This window comes from Macadamia integrifolia, chromosome 4 (genome assembly GCF_013358625.1).
Source record: "Macadamia integrifolia cultivar HAES 741 chromosome 4, SCU_Mint_v3, whole genome shotgun sequence".
Taxonomy (NCBI): domain Eukaryota; kingdom Viridiplantae; phylum Streptophyta; class Magnoliopsida; order Proteales; family Proteaceae; genus Macadamia; species Macadamia integrifolia.
The window spans coordinates 1,836,861-1,852,749 of record NC_056560.1 but is presented as its reverse complement, the minus strand read 5'-3'; the positions used below and the strand labels follow the sequence as shown (position 1 = coordinate 1,852,749).

Genomic DNA, 15,889 nt, shown 5'->3' with positions numbered 1-15,889 from the left:
TTTTAAATGAGTTGATTGGGGTTGCCATCGATTTCTTGCTATCATGGGAAGAAAAAGACCCCTTTCTTCTATACCAATAATATATGTCCTGTTCTAACCCAAATATATATATATATCCTATTATTTTTTAGGGAGAGGGATAGTATGCTATTAGGGTACCGTAAGTTGGCGGACAGCACCAATAAGGGCACATGATGGGGTATCATTTAGGAAGGATATGAGGCTCATTTCAAAAAGGGAAAGAGAGATAAACACAGTGAGTGCTAGCATACAGTATGCCAACAGTATACCCAACCTTTTCTCTATGTGAAAGACCTTTTTTTGTTTTGCCTCTTGGCCTCAAACTAATCTTCACCGGTTTTTTAGTGTGATTGCTATTACTCTTTATTTCATTTGGTCTCATAGTAATCAGGTTGTTTTTTTAATCATATTGCTCTCAATCCTTAGACTGTGATTCATGATTCTGTGATTCATGATTTGAATCAGTGGATTTCTGAACACCTTTACTTTGCATCTTTCATTGATGAGTATGTTTTATCTAAAACAGATGATTTAGGACTTATCTTAGGAAGACAACCGGTCCTGCCCTTTTTTATCTATTCTATTTTGGTTTGTACAGGTGCATCTAACAAAGTTTTTATCAACTTCGGCCACGCTTTTGATATTTTTTTTCCATGGGCAATTTCTATGTATCAAAATAAAACTACGATCGCAAAGAGGAAGACGGAAGCGGAAGCAAAAGGTGTCTTTCACGGCCTTATTAAAGCCTTTTATATGGGAATGGAGATTTCAGAAGTTTGGATCGTCTCTCAAGAGCATCTCATTCCAATCACATATCAGGCTTCTGTTAAGAATCTTATAGATCATGTTGTCCTTCTGGATATTGTAAAAATGAGCTCTACTTATTTATGGTATGTTTTCATTTCTGTTATCCCAAAAAAAGCCCTTGCTCAGTTGCACTGAGCTTTATTCTGTTTTCCCCCCTACCTCTATCTAAGCTTCTAAACACATTCCTTCCTTCTGAATTTAATGCTCATTTTATCCTTGTTATGTTGCTCTTTCTTAATAGGGTTCCAATGGGAGAGCGCACTGAAGCATCTAACACATGGTGGGTGGGGGCAGTGCACACCAATGTGCAAGCCAATGAGAGAATGCACTGAAGGCCGGAGCATCTAACGCTTAGTGGGTGGGGACAGCACAGTCCTTCTGCCCCCTGCTGTCTCTGGTAGTTTCCTGCGCCAACAGGACAGCATTCTTTACCCTTTATTTATGAAATTGTAACTATCTACTATTGTAATATTGTTTAAGAGTTAAAGTATTTGTTATCTGTGGGCCCATGGTAATTCAAATTCGAGGTTTTAGAACCCAAAATCACATCAATCTCCTTGGCAGAACTTCCCAATCACGAGACAAATTTTTTTTTTTTGGGGGGTGGGGGGGCAACGTACGTTATTTACTGAATTCTTACGTTTCAAGAAAATGTATTGGTATCGCTGCTACCATTAGAAAACATTAGATGCGAATGGAATAAAGCCATCTTAGGTAACCATTGTACCAGGTAGTCAGGTACCAACAAGCCCTTTAAAGCTGAACTAAAGCACTTCATAGAATGATTCCTGTTTAGCATACAAAAACATGAGATGCGAATGAAGTTACAAGAACCATTAGAAATTTGTAACATAGGACATATAAACACACAAGTACATGAGATTTGTTGTGCTCATCCACTTTGAAGAAGGAATACACCAATTACCACATTTCACAATACAATGGGAAAAAAATAGGAGGAAAATGAAGGCAGTTCCATCTTGATCATTCTTCGCATTCATTGTGATTTTGCAAGGCCCAGAAGCAGCTTCGAAATTTGATGAACAGAAGGGAACCAAACAAGGAACTAAGACCAATGCAAGATCCAGGAAATCCTTAGCACAATCAGCTCACTCTTGTTTCTCCAACTCACCCATTCTCTCTATGATTGCCTGCAATATTTATGATACAGATAATTGCTGATTCCTCATCCCTAAATTGGCTATAATCAAGTCTACATTGTCAAAAAGCACTCAGTGGTGCAAGAAAAGAGCCCCGTGAATATGGTTGAACACAGTAGTAACACAGCTGAAAGTTAACAATATTGCCCGTATTAAGGGCCATGATGGGTTGGGAATGGGCAGCAGTTATTTACAAAAAAAAAATATTTTGTTTCATTTCTGTAAGATAAAGATATTTAGTTCCTTAAAAGAATATTATTAAGGGTGGAAACAGACAGGCGAATTTAAGGCTAAACATTTTATAACTTATGAGGCCTTCCAAGCTAGACACAGCATATGCAAACAAGACGGCCCGACTCCACGAATGTGGCTTGTGCCTTATATTTTTTGGGGGAAAGAGGAAATAGTGTATAGGCAACCCTGTGCGTGCTGGGAAAAGGCATACGCACCTTCTTGCTAGTTTCTTGGAGCTCCCCAGCAAGGATGAATTCATCAAGTATCAAATACACCTTTCACAGGGGGGAAAAAAAATGAGGTGGAAGTGGGGTGGGGAAGGAGAGTTTGTTAGTGATGCCAATAACAAGTATTAAACCAATTTCCTAATAAAATAACACACAAGCACAAATTACAGATACTGCTACAATAAAATTGGAAAAACAATTTCTTAGCCAGATGGGAATAAATAAACAGTGCATTTAATGGACTTCTACGATAAGGTACTACTAATATGTTTTAAATTGTTATATGGTAGTCATGACTGATGTTGCGCATGCAACTTCTGATAGGTTTGCAAACACAGACGAATATGCATCAAAAGAGTCGTCTCAGTGATTAGTGAAGACTAGGAATGCAGGACAACTAAGGGTAACCCTCAAAGCTCTAAGTATGAGCAAACAAGGATTGCATAATATCACAAAAGTATAAGTATAGCAATTTGATATACTGAATGGAGCTAAAGAGCTACAAATCAAAGAAGTAGAATTCCAATTGTGTAATCCATGGACCTCTCAAAATCCCCCATGAGTGAAAATAGAAGAAATCTACTTCAAAATATGGAAATATACCAGAATAATTTTTCTTTCCAACCCAAAATCAGCCTGCTCCATAAAATGTGACGGTATTTATGAGTAGGGAAATAACTACCCAGCCTTTCTTCTTTCCCAATAAAACTCAAAAGCAAATTTAGAAATATCTTTATCCTATTTTAGTTAACCAAGACCTTATCTTCAACTTCTAATTAAATTATATATCCCAAGAATATAAATCCTATTCATAGCCAATTAACTTTTCATATTTTTCCACTAAAAAAGAAAAAAAAAAGTATAGGTGGGTTTTTGAGATTTGACCCCGGGATTAGTGCTATGAAAGCATGACGGAAATATACCCAAACTAATTAAACTGATAAAAGTGTAAAATAAATAAAATAATTCCAAGTAAATATATCCTATGGATATGATGCCACAAGGAAACCCCCTTTTCTCAGCCTCCAAGGATCTCAACTGTCCCACAGTTTTTCCTCAATTGGAAGTTTGAAAACTTTCCTTTAGTATCTGCTTGGCATCAAGCACTCACACCAAGTGCATTATCTTAGTGCACATCTTCACATGTCTTAAAGCATACAGAGGTGCATTTGATCATAACCTTGACCACAAGTATTAGGACATTCCTCAAAAAACAAATTCCAAAGTAACATTAACAAAACTTTTTAATTACATGGATAAAACAAGGGCATCAAACAGAATTAGGTATTTAGAAACCAGATAACATGCCTGACAAATGCCAGTGAAACCTTCCTTAGAAAATGAACTCAAGAGCTACTACATTACTAGTTTAATCAATCAGTATGTGTTTTATCTGAAATGAGTGTAGATGCCACCCACATATACATATAAATATCCAGCTACTTAATCCATCTGCCCCACAATGACTGTCCAATTTCAAAAATCCCAAATTCTAACTTGAGTAGTTAAAGTTTTAAAGATCCACTTACTTTCAAATATTTCCCGTCCATTAAATCCATTTCCTATCCCACTTAAGTTCTATATTTTCAAATGTGATAATAGATTACAGAAATGTGGTGAACATATTTCACACCATTACTTGTTTTGTAGAGTAGACAAACAATTGGGAGGAGGAGGAAAATAATAACCAGTCAGCCTCTCCGAGATGTAGGGATATTTTTTAAAATTTTTATTGTCGACTTGTTCCCAGCCAAAATAACAATTGCAATAACAATAAATATGCATGAAACACAGTTATATTGCCTGGACAACGATGGCACTTCATTCTAGGTACAAAATACACCATCTGACTTGTAGCTTTGATGTACAAGAAGTACAAATCTGAATGCATATATATATGTTAGAGAGAGAGAGAGAGAGTGAGTTAGTTAGCCAACACTTAAGCACATGAAAGTGTATCAATTTCCATAATATATTTCTTAAATTATTTATGTTAACAAAATTTTGACCTGGTCCATTTGCTGAGAAGAACAAGTATAACCATATAAGAAACAACAGTATCAGATTTATTCATTTTCCATTTAAGATATGATTTTAACTGTTGATCCCCCCCTTTCATGAATGAACTTAATAAAACAAGTAATCAACATAGGGAATTAAAAGAACCAACTGCAACTCACCAAAGGAATTTACTCAATTCAACAAATAGGAAGAAGTGAGTCAAAGTAAGCAACTGGAGCTGACAGGCAAGCAATCCAAGCAGACCCCTAAAAGGGGGAGGATAATAAATGCTCAATTCTGTTTTCATGATAGAAACTCGACCTGATCAGTGATTGACAATATAATTGATGTAGATCAAACGAAGTGGAAGAGAAGAAAAGCCCGCCCAAGCCCATCGAGCTTAGTTAGTCCAGCCAGCCCAAGTCTCATTGATGCCTTCTTACTCGATGACGCTGATGAGCTGGCTGCCTTACAAAACTAGTAGCATCCCTTCAACGAAGCAAAACATTGGCTATATCCTTTTTCTCCGTATCCTGCGGGTAAATAGTTGTATCTGTATGCAACACCGGAGCCTACAACATTGATGACGAAGCAAGCTAGAGCGGAGCCAGTTGCTTAGCCAGTCCCAGCTCCTTAGTCAGCAGCGTATGCAGTAGGTAATTTATTGTCGGGTAGGAATCTTGAAATAAATGATTTTCGAAGGCGGTATTTAGCTTTTAAAGCAGCACCCCTTGCTCCATGGTCAGGGACTAGTCCTTGGGTTGAACTTGGGCCAACTATTGGACCAGGTTTTAGGTCCCTCGAGTCAGTCCAAGATTGCTACTTGTGTGGAAGGTTCAGTTTGAGTTATTCCAGCAATATTATAAGCTACTAAAATCGTGGGCTTGTATTTTGTGGTTTCTTTAATTATAGCTTCTTAGTTATAAAGTTGTCTTAGTCTTTAAGTCTCCTAAATGTTATTTCTTGTAAGTTCTAGATAATTTCTATTTTATTAATTTTCCTTTGGTTATGAAGAGTTTCTAACTTTGTAATGATGCTTCACTTTATAAATAAAGAAAAGCCCACATGGGGACAGGTGAGAGGCCTTTCTATCCCTCTTCCCTTATTCTTCCTCCTCTTCTAGTTTTTTATTTCCTGCTATATTTCTAATCTGAAATTATTCCTAACATATATTATCTTACTTCAGTGTTTTATTCCTGATTTCCCTCTTGTAGCAACTACCTATCAGGTGCCATTTAAAGAAGTCTGTTTTGATTGAATCTCCTCTATCATATGAAGAGTCCAGCCAGCTTAAATTGTCTATTTTTGAGGCTGCAGTAGTTGATTCTGTTTTGATTACTTCTTACTATCAAGACAAAGATTCCCTGTTTTTCTAACCTCCTAATTTTTTTCTGGGCAGAGTTAATTATTACTCTATTGGCTGAACAGACGAGGGCCTAGTTGTCTGAAATCAGACATTATCTAAACCTGTGATACTCTATTTCTGAATTTTCTGATCAGACCTGAAGAGTGTCGTAATAAAAAATTTGTCCATCAAATCTGCTCCTAATTCTGAGGAGCTATTCTCTCCCCTAGCAGTGTCCTTTTATCTGAAATTGGTTAAAATCTGACCTGCAGATTTAGAGACACCTGGGTTCCTAAAAAATAGGATCCAGAGTTTCTAATTCTGGAATTGATCCATGGTTCAACATCATCTGTCAGATCATCTTCAACTTTTGAGATTTTGGTATGCTATTTAAGGGGTACACTACCAGATTTGTTTCAGATTGGAATCTTGGATTTTGAGTTGTTAAGATTCACTATAAGCTAGTTTCCTAACTTATCACTGCATTCCTATCCTGTGGGCTGCGTCTGAACCTATTCTTAGGTTAATCAGTTTGCACCAATAATGCATGTAAATTAGAAAGCAAGCATATAAAGATGCATGAAAATTGAGTTTATGCCCTCAATTTCCCACAAAGTCGATGACCAAAGACCCAGTGTTGATTGTAGACCCTTAAGAGTTATGGTCTTCTTGCTGTGGTACCGCATCAAAGAATGCTAGCGTGTCTCAGTAATAGCTTTGTGAACTAATTTATGACCAAAGAAGCAAGTGTGCTCGTAGATGAGCTAGCATGCTTTTCCGTTGCTTGGTTCTTCATTTGATTTAAATCTCAACAAATAAATGAAGCATTCTTTGCTTGTTGTCCTCTTACTCTTTTAGCCTGCCTAGTGGAGGTCTCTCTGATGTCTATAGGAGATCCGATCAGTCTCAAGAGAATTTTCGATCTTCCACTAAGAAAGGTATCATCACAACCAGGTCATGGGGCTCCCACTGCTTGGGAGATTTTCTCTTCATCCAGGCTGATGCAGCATGCAGGTGCACTTCCTTGGACTGGCCCAAATCTGTTGGGGAGCCTAGATGGAGATGACCTGGGTCCAATTGGGTTTTTGAGTCCAGTAGAATATCTAGCTTTATTTTGGGAATAACATTGTAATCTTTCATTTATTTATGTGATTCTCTTTGGTAGGAATATAGCTATAGGGAGATAGTAGTGTGACTAGTGTCCTAGTTGTTTTTGTTTCTTATTTGGAGTTGGCTCCTAGTTTTAGTAGTTTTAATTTCTTATATATGCTGTAACTCATAGTTTTCATATTTGAGAATGAATTGAATAGTTGTTTTGTGAAGAGCCTGTGTGGCTTGGAGTGCGTGTGAGAACTTCTCCTCCCACACCCCCCCCTCTTCTTCTTCCATGCAATTTCTTCTCTTATCTTTCCTCTTTCTTCTCATCCCAGCAAAACCCTCTTCTCCTTCTCTTGTTTTGTTCCAACGGTATTTTGCAGTCACGCTAGATGGGTACTGATATTTTCGGCCGCCTACTTTCAGCCTCAAACTGTAGGAGCTTCATTCAGCAGATAGGGAAGATCTATGCCCTATAATTGGGGTCCTTATTGTCTTCCCTGTAGAGATTCTCTCAGAGAGCAACCAGCACCGACAACCTCCGCTGGTTTCTGTTTGGGAAGCTTGTAACTCGACCATCGCTTGATCTTTGGAATCAATTGTTGTTGGATCAGTTCTGTAAGCCTAGGCGATTCTCTCTCAGGAATTTCATGGCTGTTTGGGTCCGATTTCAAGGGCCGCAAATGCAATTGATTTCATATTCTGGTTCTACCTCCTACAACTCCATTCAAGAGGTTGAAGACGATAGACAATCCCTTTTCCCCACGATTCCCTCATTTTATTTTATTTCTCTACTTTCTATATTACCCCTCGGTCTTCCCTTTATTGCCTCTTACCATTATTTTGATTTCCGCTCCAAGTTTGCCCCTTTCTTCCTTATACGTTACACCCCACTCGTATCCCTTCTCTTGTAGTATGAGCTTCTAACAATTACGATATTACTACCCAGATCACATAGGATCTAATCCCAGGCAGGATCTGAAATTCTGAATGAATAGGAGAAAATAGAGAGCACACACACCGGGGCTCGGATGAGCCTGAAATTTGAGGTGAAAGTGGCCAATAATATCCCCAAACTATCCTCCAAATTTGGCTCAAACCCACTAAATAAGTACGAAATCAATCACGATCACAGATGCCACATACAGAAGAAAATAGGGTTCAGAGAACTTGAATGGGAGAAAAGTTGCTGCAGACACACTTGGCCTCCAAAGGCCTTCTAACCCTGGTCAAGTGCTCCTTTGTATGGTAGATCAAGCCCTCAAAAGGCCTGGTCGAGAGGCCCACCAATTTGGAAGATCTGGTACTCGAACAAGTAAACAGAATCTTGGCTGGCTGCTGGGATCGATCTCTGTTCTGTAGCTGACCTGAATCTCAGTTGAAAGCTTGTATTTCATGGATCAAAATACTTCAATCACGTACTCAAAACAATCTCTCAGAGTAGAAGAACAAGAGAAATAAGATTAGGATAAATAGATGTGGGTGGGATGGACCATCTCAGTCCAGAGCCTCTTACCCACAGCTATCTCAGCTGTTGCACATCCTATCTCAGGAGTAAGGAGCAGCAGCAATGGCTGTAAACTTCAATCTTTCATTAATTCTCAAAGTATTACATCAACTCCTCTAATATAATAGAGGGTACAGCCTTACAATTAGAAACAAAACCAAAATAGAAACTAACTGATTTAAGTAACTAAATACTAACTTGTTCACTAAGAAACTAACATAAGACCATAAAAGACTCTTCTAGAAGACTAAATCTTATTTTGACTACTTGTTAACAAAGAAACACAAAAAAAGGGACCAAATTACTGTTCACGGGTACTGTTAATTTCTGGTTTTGGGTTGGCTTGATGGGCCAACATTGGAGCTGGCGGGTCTGGTTTGATGGAAGCAGCAGACCCCTTCTTTTGCAGGCTCGATCTACATCACCATTATTAAAACTTCAGTTTATTTACGGGTTTTTCCATCAGAATCAGTTCAGGTTTGATCATCGAATCCACATCCATATTGGCTGGGGCCAATCCAATCTATCATAGCTATTAGGCCTTTCTCACTGGAACCCTTTGTTTGGATCATCCAATCCGGATTCCAGAATGATATGAGTCGGTGTTAGTCAGAAATGATCCAACATTCCAATTGCAGTCTTTAAATCCTTGATCACCCAATAGAAGTAGTGATTTTTCTAAAATTACCCTGCACACTAGGCATGAAGAAGTCCTAGGCCCATAGTCCTAGAACAAGGGAAAAAATGAGAAAGAAAGAGAAGAGAAGAGATTTGCAACATCTAATATCTGCTTACCAAAAAAAAATATCTAATATCTGCATATTAAGAGAATAAGACTATTAATCTGTAGTATATAAATCATAATGTCAGAAACATAGCTGATATATACTTAAGTAATAAGCACTAAATGACTACCAAAGACAGATAAAAATTAAAATCGGGAGTTCTAAGAACTGCACAAACCTTGTGAAAATTAAATACTAAATCCAGTTCACACACATTGCTGAAGAAATGATCCAAAATCTCCACAAATAAGTGAATGCACTCCAAGTATGCTAACTCATTATCCGTGATGTCAACACAAATTGAGAAAAACAAACCAGCATATCGCCTGTAGATAATCTTGTGGGTGCGGAACTGCAAAATAAAATGCATTGACACTTAATCAAGTATTTAAAACTATTAGAAGGACCATACAAATAACACATTAATATCAGCGAGTGCATAGCTATTAGCTGTTGAATGTTTTAATCAATAGATTAATTACGAGAGGGTGGGCCTTGGTGCAACGATAAGGTGCTCCATTGTGACCTAGTGGCCGGGGGTTCGAGGCGGGAAACAGCCTCGCCGCAAAGTAGGGGTAAGGCTGTGTAAATTTTGATCCTCCCCAGACCATGCAGTGGTGGGAGTCTCATGCACTAGGCACGCCCTTTTAATCAATAGATTAATTAGGACACCTAATCTGTTGTCAAGTTCATACTTCAAAAGATTATTGGTTTGGTGTCACCGAGCAATCAGCTAAAGTTAGTTAAAGAAAACAGAATGATATTAAAAAAACAAAAAAAATGATCATATTAAAGACAATTCTTAGAAAACAAAGACAAAAAATCTCTCTCTTGAACATGTTATCCTGTGCGGATGCATGCAATGAAGTATCAATAGATTCGCAAAATAATTTAATATATAATATCCCTTTCAAATACATCGTGTCCTAACCTAAATGGTGTGGTAAGTGGAGCAGAAGCCTGAAGTGAAATAAGATTATGGTAGCATCAAACAATAACAACAAACTTAGCCCTGTCCCAACTTAATGGGGTCGGCTAAATGGATCCAAACAAACCAAGTAGGGAAAACTGGGGCCTAAACAGAAAAGGAGGATGATGAGATGGAAAAGAGGATAGGAAATGAGATGAGATATGACCAGATGATGAATGAACGACAAAACATGAAAATGTAACAATATGGTAGCATCAAATGAAAAGCATATAATCCCAGATACCAGTTTGACTTTGGATCACTCATTTGGTAGCATCAAATGAAAAGCATATAATCCCAAGTATCAATTTGACTTTGGATCACTCATTCTTGAGAATCCTTTCGGGTTGAAACTCTAATTCAAGATAGGGATAAGGAGAGATTATGTTTTTTCTGGGTTAATAAGAAATTCATTACTAAGAAGAAAGGGGGAGGGAATATACAGGCCCCAGGGGGAAGAAAAAACAAATATAGCTAAACTAAATAAAGCCAAAACATTGCATCAGAAGAAGAAAAAATCAACAAGCAATACAGCATAAGCCCATCAGGGGGGTTAGGAGAGAGAATGGTGGAGGGCAGACCCCAAGACATCATTGTGAGCCTATTCCTTGGGGAATCCCTAGCAGGCCTGTGGGGGGAGCACATAGAGCTTAGAACTGACATCAGAGAAGATGGCTTTCTAAATCATTTCAAATGAATGAGAGTTGGAGGTCCATCTTCAAAAATTGTGTTCCATCTAGATGTGGTTGGTAGTTGCACAGAAGGCGAGCTTGCCAATGGTATCACAAGCGAAGTTGCCAGAAAATGCCATATCAAACCATAACTACTCTCTGTGAAGGGGGAGGCAATACCAAGGACTTTTCTCCAAATAGAAGAAAAAAAGGAGCAACTGAAAAAAAGATGGTCAGGTCTTCAATACCATTCCAGCAGAGGCAGCAGGCGGAAGGGACATGAATGTGGCGATGAATGAGGAAGAATTGTGTGGGGCAGCAATTGAAGAGAGCTCTCCAAGTAGTAAAGCTATAGCAAGGGATATGGCCTTTAAACCAAACAATTCTGTGCCAAGGGGAAGAGGAGCTGCAGGACCAAACTAAATCCCAAGTTAAGGAGAAAAAGAGAAGGTAACAGAATGGGAAAGGGATCAGAGATTCTATCACCTTTGCCACGGAGGCCAAGGGAGGGGCAAGGAGGACCAGATTTCAAAGAAGAAGAAGGAGGGAAGGAGGGAGGAGGGGCCCAAGAGCTATCGGAGATGACAAAAACAACAATGGAATCTTTACCTAGCCCAGATGAGTACACAGTTTTGGCTCCAAGCACAAAGAAGAGAACCCCAGAGGGATTCCAATTGTCAAACCAAAGGAAAGTAGAACATCCACCATCAATGGCGTAGATAGATTAGAGAGCAAGAGGCCGACTTCAAAGATTTTGAGCCACACCAAGGATGCATTAGAAGGGGGGGATAGTCCAGAGAGAGTCTTTTTTAAAGAGAAAGGAGTAGACCAGGAGAACCATATGGAATTTTTCTTGGAAACGAGCATCCAAATGAGCTTGAGAATCCCTACAGAGTTGATCTCTTGAATTCTTCTCAACCCCAATCCCCCCTCTTTCTTGGGGAGGTAGATAAAGGACCAGCGGATGGGATGGAGAAATCTAGAAGAGTCAACTCCTTTCCAAAGGAAGGTGCGCATGAGAGATTACACAATCTTTATGGTAGACTAAGGGAGTCTGAAAACAGCAGACAAATAGATGTAACTAGACTGGAGGACTGATCCAAGAAGCTCCAAACGACCGGCGTAGGAGAGAAGTTTGCCCTTCGTCTCTTACAGATAAGATCTACATAAGGGTACAGTGGTGTGTAGTCAACCTGGAAGAAATGAGGGGAAGACCTAGATAGTAGATACTTAACAGAAGAGAAAAGTTTTAAGTATCCCACTGTATTCGTATCATATCCTTAAGATACAGATGAAAAAAAAAAAAAAAAAGAGCAACCCAATACGTGTAAGAAAACTCATTTTTGATATATAATTAATTGAATGCACTAGTCTTGTCATACTTTGTTATCCTTTTTATACATGATATATTGTACATATTGCTTATTTATTCTGTTTTATGCTTCAAAACTTCATACTATATATATCCTAAGCATTTCCATATTTTTTTTTTTTTTTACCATTTCCGTACTATCTTTAGTGTATCTTGCATCTCTCCGATACGATACGTATCTTAAAATCACCCTTCTGATACGATACTCGATACCGATACTTTACCTTAAGGAAGAGAACCAAGAGAGAAGTCTGTTAAACCGAGGAAAAAGACTTTGGAGGAATCAAAGACTCTTGCAAGGGAGAGATGGGATTTTGGGAGGTTGACTCGGAGGCCAGAGAGGTCTTGAAAGATATGGAGAGGGGGTCAGTTTTAGAGAAGATTATAAGGTCATTGGTGAAAGCAAGGTGGGTAAGATTGAGGGCTTTACATTTATGGAAGGGGGAGATAAGGTGGAGGTTCATGGAGGATTCGATGGATCTAGAGAGGACCTGAAGGGCAAGGGAAAAGATGAAGGGAGAACGGGGGCAACCTTGCCTAATACCAGCCGAGGAGGTAAAAAAGATAGAAAAACTGCCATTGACAAGGATGGAGAAATGAGGGGAGGAGATACAAAAGAGGATGCAATTGATGAAAACTAGAGGGAAGGACATTTCATAAAGGACCTTGCAGATAAAGTCCCAATTAATGGAGTCAAAGGCTCTATCTAGCTTACAACCAATTATTTTCTCTCCACTTCTTTTGTTATGCTAGGTGGTCTTGATATTGGACCATCTGAGATTGTTCATGCTAATTCTTTTAAGCAGTCGTTGAAAGCTTGAACCAAGGACATGTCAATGGGGGAGCCACCTTGTTTTTCTTGAGCAAATCAAGCCACATTGAAATCTCACCCAAGGCCCTAAGGGAGAGGCACCTGGGGGGCTAACAAATGGAGGTCATCCCAGAGGGGGGTTCTATTGGCAGCATGCTTGAGGCCGTATATGACAGCAAAAGAAAGACTAAAGGTGTTGTTAAGGTTAGGGACAGTGAGATGGATGCATTGGGACGAGGAAAAGGAGGCAGAAACTTAGAGCTTGGAGGGGCTCCATAAGATACAGATTCAGCCATTGGAGTTGTGGAGGTAGTTGGTGGTGAGGGACCAAGAGGGGGCAATGTAGCTTGCAATACGGGAGGCATTAGGCTCGTACTAAGGTCCCTTTCCTTTATTATTATTATTATTATTATTATTATTGTGTGTGTGTGGGGGGGGGGGTTGCTAGGGGATGTCATATATAGTCTCTAGTAATTCCATGAATAAAAATAACAGGATTGGGCCAAATGGGTCCAAAACCAGCGTTATAAATGACGTCGGACCAATTCAATGAAACAACAGCCAATCCATTGAAAGGTTCCCACCAAATTCATTGTTCGCAACGAACCAGCAGGTGTATTTTCAATCAGATTGAACCAGGAAAGGGGGGCAAAAAAACATGTTATAGTGAAAAGAAAAGGAGGACTAAAGATACCAGTAATTTAAAATAATTCCAGATCACAAACCTCAACGAAATTCGTGAATTTGGGATCCCTATTGACCACCAATCGATGAACCTGGAGAGCAATCAATACCTCTACATATGAAGAAAACCGAAAATCACCAAATGAAAAGGGAAAGGGGGTAAGATAAATAAAGATTTATTATGATCCGACCTCGTATTCGACTTTGTGTTTCTCAGATTCCTCGAGAGGGACGTAATACTTGGCCAGACGAGTCTTTCCTTGCCTGTTCTGTAGTAGAATGAAGCGGATCTGCCATTACAGATAAACAAGGGGGAATCAGTCTTCAGAATCTGAAGCTTCCAACAATCTCTCCAGTAAAGCGAAACGACCGAAGCCAGGATTACCATTGTTGAAATATCGACAAAATAGACTGAATGAATCGGAAAGACGATGAAAGAGAATAGAAGGCAGTAAAGAATCCCAACAGGGAACAAGGATCTAGGGCACAAAAGCAGAAGAAGAAATGGATTGTTTTGTTCTGGCTTTGCTCGGCGGAGCCTCGGACTTCTCACTCGACAAAGGCCTTGACGCAGACCGCAAACTAGGAAGGAGCAAATGTGATTCGTGAATCGTGAGTTCGTGACAGACCCCAACACAAAAAATGACGAACAACCAGCGGCCGTGTACACGTACTCAGATAAACGACAAATCTTAGGTCAACGAACCAAAGTCAACTCAAGTCGAACTGATATGAGCTTATGAAATCATGTTTCGGACTCACGTTTTGTGTGATGAAAATCATTTAGATCGCATTAAAACTGTTAAAACATTGAGTTGAACTTTAAAAATTATATTGAAACTGTTGCAGATGGAAATTGTCCTAGGTTTTTTTGTGCGTTCTGTATAGAAGAACAAATACAAAAGAGTGAATGTTGAACTATTCCAATGGAAGACTCTTTAATGCTTAAATCAGATCTCTCTACAAATGATAATTCCAAGTATAGTAGAAAAGTCATGATCCTTTTGAAAATGGACTTACCTGGGTATTTATAGTGTAATGTGATGGTCATAGAGAGTCCCAAATTGGTAGATCTCCTAGCCAAGGTAAGGGTCCGAGCATAGTAAGTGATATATACTTGGAAGGTGCACAGGTCGCAATTGTTTTTGTTATACAAACCTTCTAAGTCTTGCCAGATGAGAGAGGATTCCCCTTATAGGGACGATTAGAGTCCTTGCAAATTAACTTTCCTAATTAGGGTAGATTTGCTCTTTGCTTGGAGCCCATGTATTTGACCAGGAATGAACTTCCTAGCGACCACAGGTTCTTCATGAATTCTTCAAGTGCATTGGCGGCTTGGTCGTTCGCCTATTGACCCACTTCTTCCTAGTGCACAATGTTTGCACTATCTACTATTGTCGGCCTATAGATGTAGATGTAGTTCGGTAGCTCGATTGCTACATTACGGACGTGGATGTGGCTTAGCCACTCAATTATAGACCTAGAGATCCAAACATAGGTCGGTCAACTTATATCCACAAGTGTGGACATAGGTCGGTCATCCTATAATTGACCTACAATTGTGGACATAGGTCAGTTGTCCTGTAATCGACCTACAATTGTGGACATAACACGGGAATGTAGCTCGGTCATTCAGCTGCCGATCTACGGGCATAGGTGTTGCTTGGTTACTAGGTAACTGAACTTGTCCCAGTCAATTTCTTTGGTCTCAAGACTAGCTCGTCCTGGATCCGCTCAGACCAGCCAGGTCCACATGTCACACAAGTATTGGTAATTACTTTTTATCACAACAAAAACCAATATAATTAAAAAAGAAACTGATACCAGCCCAAAATTCATTAAAAAAAAAAAATTATGTTTCACATTGCTTAATATATTTACATATTATGAATCAAACCAAATTGATAGAGGAAACTAAATCAAACCGAATCCAAGCTGAAACCGATGCACCCTTATTGGATCATGTTTTGGATTCACTCATTCACAAACCGACCAACTAATAGCCCTACTTGTTGTGCGACAGTTGTGCTATCCCAAGCAACATTGGTACCTAGACCATGATGCAAGTGGCACTCTCATGTAAAAGCATAGGAAGATGTTAAGGGTATGGCACCCTCGTCTCCCAATTATGATGTTCTCTGGGAGAGAGGACTGGGTGTGAGTCGTCAATTAGATCCTGGTTTAGGACCCGAAAATTTC

At 39.2% G+C, this 15,889-nt stretch overlaps 1 protein-coding gene across 1 annotated transcript; it reads right to left on the bottom strand.

Annotated features, from left to right (window-relative positions):
• Positions 1 to 1,580: 1,580 nt before the first annotated feature.
• On the bottom strand, positions 1,581 to 14,370 carry LOC122076775 (AP-2 complex subunit sigma). The gene is made up of 6 exons (XM_042642306.1): positions 14,076 to 14,370; positions 13,882 to 13,980; positions 13,732 to 13,782; positions 9,361 to 9,534; positions 2,438 to 2,497; positions 1,581 to 1,979 (listed from the first exon to the last, which is right to left on the bottom strand). The coding sequence occupies exons 1-6, from the start codon at positions 14,076 to 14,078 to the stop codon at positions 1,938 to 1,940; spliced, it is 429 nt and encodes a 142-aa protein (XP_042498240.1). The 5' UTR covers positions 14,079 to 14,370; the 3' UTR covers positions 1,581 to 1,937.
• Between the last annotated feature and the right edge of the window lie 1,519 nt (positions 14,371 to 15,889).

Bases quoted from the DNA above. Each gene is read 5' to 3' on its own strand.
- LOC122076775 (XM_042642306.1), bottom strand. The intron at 9,535-13,731 runs GTTTGTGATCTG...TTTATTTTGCAG, and splicing joins AATTCACGAATTTCGTTGAG to TTCCGCACCCACAAGATTAT. The intron at 1,980-2,437 runs GTGCGTATGCCT...TAAATATTGCAG, and splicing joins TCCAAGAAACTAGCAAGAAG to GCAATCATAGAGAGAATGGG.